Source organism: Gavialis gangeticus, unplaced genomic scaffold (genome assembly GCF_001723915.1).
Source record: "Gavialis gangeticus isolate Ggan-Ray unplaced genomic scaffold, GavGan_comp1, whole genome shotgun sequence".
Lineage (NCBI taxonomy): Eukaryota > Metazoa > Chordata > Crocodylia > Gavialidae > Gavialis > Gavialis gangeticus.
In genome coordinates this window covers 155,413,829-155,417,824 of record NW_017728992.1, presented here as the reverse complement: position 1 = coordinate 155,417,824, position 3,996 = coordinate 155,413,829, and the positions used below count along the sequence as shown (strand labels likewise).

General features: G+C 37.2%; 1 protein-coding gene across 3 annotated transcripts in view; it reads left to right on the top strand.

The window, feature by feature from the left end:
- KIAA1429 (KIAA1429 ortholog) overlaps positions 1–3,996 on the top strand; it is a 65,301-nt gene that overhangs the window by 45,671 nt on the left and 15,634 nt on the right. For 2 of the 3 annotated variants that reach the window (XM_019527941.1, XM_019527939.1), the window contains exons 12-15: positions 868–961; positions 1,112–1,656; positions 2,328–2,563; positions 3,382–3,634. In XM_019527941.1, the coding sequence (XP_019383486.1) occupies positions 868–961; positions 1,112–1,656; positions 2,328–2,563; positions 3,382–3,634 (1,128 nt within the window). The remainder of the gene's footprint in view (positions 1–867; positions 962–1,111; positions 1,657–2,327; positions 2,564–3,381; positions 3,635–3,996) is intronic. The other variant, XM_019527940.1, reaches the window with a different exon arrangement.

The window sequence follows — 3,996 nt, the reverse complement described above, 5'->3', positions numbered from 1 at the left end:
AGCTACATGGGGGGAGGTGGGGAGATGGCAGGGGGGGCAGGCAGTAGCAGCAGGTATGCCCCTGACCCCTGGTAAGGGCTGGAGCCTGAGCCACAGCAGCTGCTTGTCCCCACCATTGCCCTCATATGCCACTTCTAAGAAATACACTTGTTTGTATGGAAACTAGATTTCTTTTAAGGCCTATATTTGGGGTCGGATTTTTGTTGTATATATTCAGCCAATCAAGATGGCGTAACTGAGGACAGAAGTTGGTGCACAGCACAATCTGTAACAAAATTGTATGTTAATAAAACAAATGTTTCATACAAGTATTTCTTTCACTGCTAACTTTTTTCCAAATGAAGTAACTTGTTAGAAGCTTTTGCCTGTACAGTTAGTCTGTCCTTCCCATTCTTGAAGATTCAGTCCAACAAAGTCTCAGTGGCTTCTATGACAAAGGGATGACACTGAATTAGGGAGGAGAAGTAGGCTGATTTTTATGAAAGCAAGCAATGTTAAAAAATGTTAATATTCTATCAGTAATCTGTGATGGAATGTAAAGTACAGAATGTAGTATGACAGCCTAAAGCTTTTTGTAAAAAATTGTATGTTTGTGCATTTTGTCAGCATGGTAGTACTCTTTTTATACAGTTGAGCAGTAACATGATAACTTTTGGTGCTGCCAAGTCTGCACAGTATGAATAAGGTTGGAAATATTAATGTTCTTCAGTCTATCTAATAAGTAATCAGTTCACTTTTTTTATAACATTATGATGATTGCTTTTCAGATTCCAGCCTAGTAAAACAGGTTATTGTAATGTATCAGGTGTGTCTTTGGTCAAAAATAATTGCTTATAACAAATGTCCTTACTTTTTTTTTTTTTTAAGAATATCGATAGTCTGATGACCCCAGAAGGAGTTGGTCTTCCTACTGCCCTCCGGGTTCTTTGTCATGTTGCATGCCCACCACCTCCTGTTGAAGGTATAATACAGATATGTCTTCATTTATTGATATAGAAATATTAGTTCTCCAAGTGCCTCCAATTTAGTCGCACCTAAAATGTAACTGTGATTGCTGAAAAAAGATAAGGTGTACAGAAAAGTGTTTGTTTTTTTTCCCCCCCATTTACAGGTCAACAGAAGGATCTAAAATGGAACCTTGCAGTTATTCAGCTTTTTTCTGCTGAAGGAATGGACACCTTCATTCGTGTTTTGCAGAAATTGAATAGTATTCTTATCCAACCTTGGAGACTCCATGTCAATATGGGAACCACAGTTCACAGAGTTACTACCATTTCCATGGCCCGATGTACACTTACTCTCCTTAAAACAATGTTAACTGAACTCCTGAGAGGGGGCTCTTTTGAGTTTAAAGACATGCGTGTTCCTTCAGCTCTTGTTTCTTTACATATGCTGCTGTGTTCCATCCCTCTCTCAGGCCGCTTAGATAATGATGAACAAAAAATTCAGAACGATATTATTGATATTTTGCTGACCTTTACCCAGGGAGTTAATGAAAAACTTACAATTTCAGAAGAAACTTTGGCCAATAATACTTGGTCTTTAATGCTAAAAGAGGTTCTCTCTTCAATTTTGAGAATTCCTGAAGGATTTTTCTCTGGACTTATACTTCTTTCAGAATTGCTGCCTCTTCCACTGCCGATGCAAACAACTCAGGTATAATTTCAATATAAACAGAAGCTTAATTAGTCGCAAGTACCACCTTATGGATCATGTTCTTTAAGTGAATAAAAGGGTGGCCTGAAAGCTATTAAAAAGATTTTAATTAAGTAGCTTGTTTTGAGGTATATTTAATGGCTCATCAGAAATCAGCTCGTGCATATTTTGTGTTTGATAATAGAGTATTCGGGAAAAAAATGGTTGATTCTGATCAATTTTACGTTGTCGGTCACTTATTTACTACTCGCACTCTGGTGTTTCACTGTGTTACTTAATAATAAACCTTGCAGCTTTTGTGTGCAATACTAAATGTAGAAACGAGTTGCATAGAGATGTTTCAATTTCTTAGTGTATGTGAAGGCTCCCTATGGTGGTATTTTACATTTTTTGATCTGAAACAAATGAATATAAATATGTGGGCTAATTTTAAGATTTCATTTGCTCTGATGTGGGATTACAACCTGTTCCCCAAACATACCTAGTCTGTTGAGATGGTTATTAGTTTAGCTTCTAATAAGGGTCTAAATGCCTGCGATGTTTGCAGCTCTTGTTGATATCACTAAATCAGAAGCATCTGAGAGGGGCAGAATTTGGTCCTTACTGCTTGTTTTTCTCTCTAGCTGAAATGAGCTGTTATAACTCTTTTAAAGTACTCTGTTCCTTCACAGGTAATTGAACCCCATGACATATCAGTGGCACTCAACACCAGAAAACTGTGGAGTATGCATCTTCATGTTCAAGCCAAACTGCTACAAGAAATAGTTCGTTCTTTCTCTGGCTCATCTTGCCAGCCAATTCAGCATATGCTGAGGCGTATCTGTGTTCAGTTGTGTGACTTGGCTGCACCAACTGCCCTTCTTATCATGAGGACAGTCTTGGATCTGATTGTGGAAGATCAGCAAAGGTATTTTTATGTTCTTTGCACAAAGTTATTTTTTTTAAATACCCAAAGAAGTTTTAACCTCCATTTTCTGCACCAATTTTGTCAAGTGAAGAACACGGATTTTTAAAGTTTTAATTTATCAAGAACAGACTTGGATGAATCCTCAACTTGGGTCTACTACAGTGCCCTGCGTTGCCAAACAAGCAAGTCGTGTTGTTTTTTAATTTAGATCATTATACGTTTTGTGTGTATTTTTAAGAACTGTTGGGGAAAAAAGTTAAAACAGTTATGAGCAGGGTACATCTGTCCTTATATACTTAGTTGTATTATCTATTATTAAATAGATATTGAATCAATTTACATGCGACAACCATCCCTACTTTCCAGGAATATGAATGAAGACAGAAACATCTAAGTACATAAACTACAGGTTTTGTTTAACATTCACAATTCTTTGATATATAACCCTACTATATTGAAAAGGATTATACTGTATAGTATTGATTTTTAACCAGGGTCTCTTTTAATCCTTTCAAGGGTGTCGTGCAGTGTTAGTAATGTTAGGTGTGCAAGCATGATTCATAAGATATAAACCCAGAAATTTCAAGTAGGAATCTATAGTGCTGAAAACATTCTGACCTGTTGTGGTCTTTCGAGTTGTTTGTAACAGAAGAATTGCTCTGTTATTTTTCTGTATGCAAAAAAAAGAGAGAAAGCTAAGAGCTGACATTTTCTGAGGTGTGTCTTGAAAAGGCTGAGAAACCACTGCTCTAAATAAAGTCTTCCTAACTCTAATATGTAAGAGCACTGATTTTTAAAGTACATTAATGTTGTTTCAGCAGCACAGAAGATAAAGAGAAACAGTACACTGGCCAGACTGCCCGATTACTTGCTTTACTTGATGCCCTGGCTTCACACAAAGCTTGTAAATTAGCCATTTTGCATCTAATTAGTGGAACAGCTAAAGGTGATGAAAAGTATGTGGAAGTTTTCCAGGATCTCTTGGCTTTAATGCGATCTGCTGGGGACAATGTTATTCATCAGCAGTGCACTGAATATGTAACTTCCATTTTACAGTCCCTCTGTGATCAGGTATTGTATAAAATTAAATATGAGTAACTGCATATTTTAATATGTAATTTGGGGATTGCATATGCATGAAGAAGGGACAGTAGCACATGCACTTCTAGACTACTGTGAAGTTGGGGATTGTGCCATATGTCACCTGGAAAAGTGCATTTGTTTGTCATTGTCTTGAATTTAATATATGATCTTGACTGTACACTTAGGGCAGCCTTTCTGTTTTCAGGTGAAAACTGATGTGAGAATTCTCCCAGATTTGTAGCACCTTCTGGCATAGATTTGGGTTGTTCAAGGGTACAAACTCTGAGGTTTGTCCTTGAGGGTGTCTTCATCCCCCCCCCCCCCCCCCCCCAAAAAAAAAAAAAAAAAAA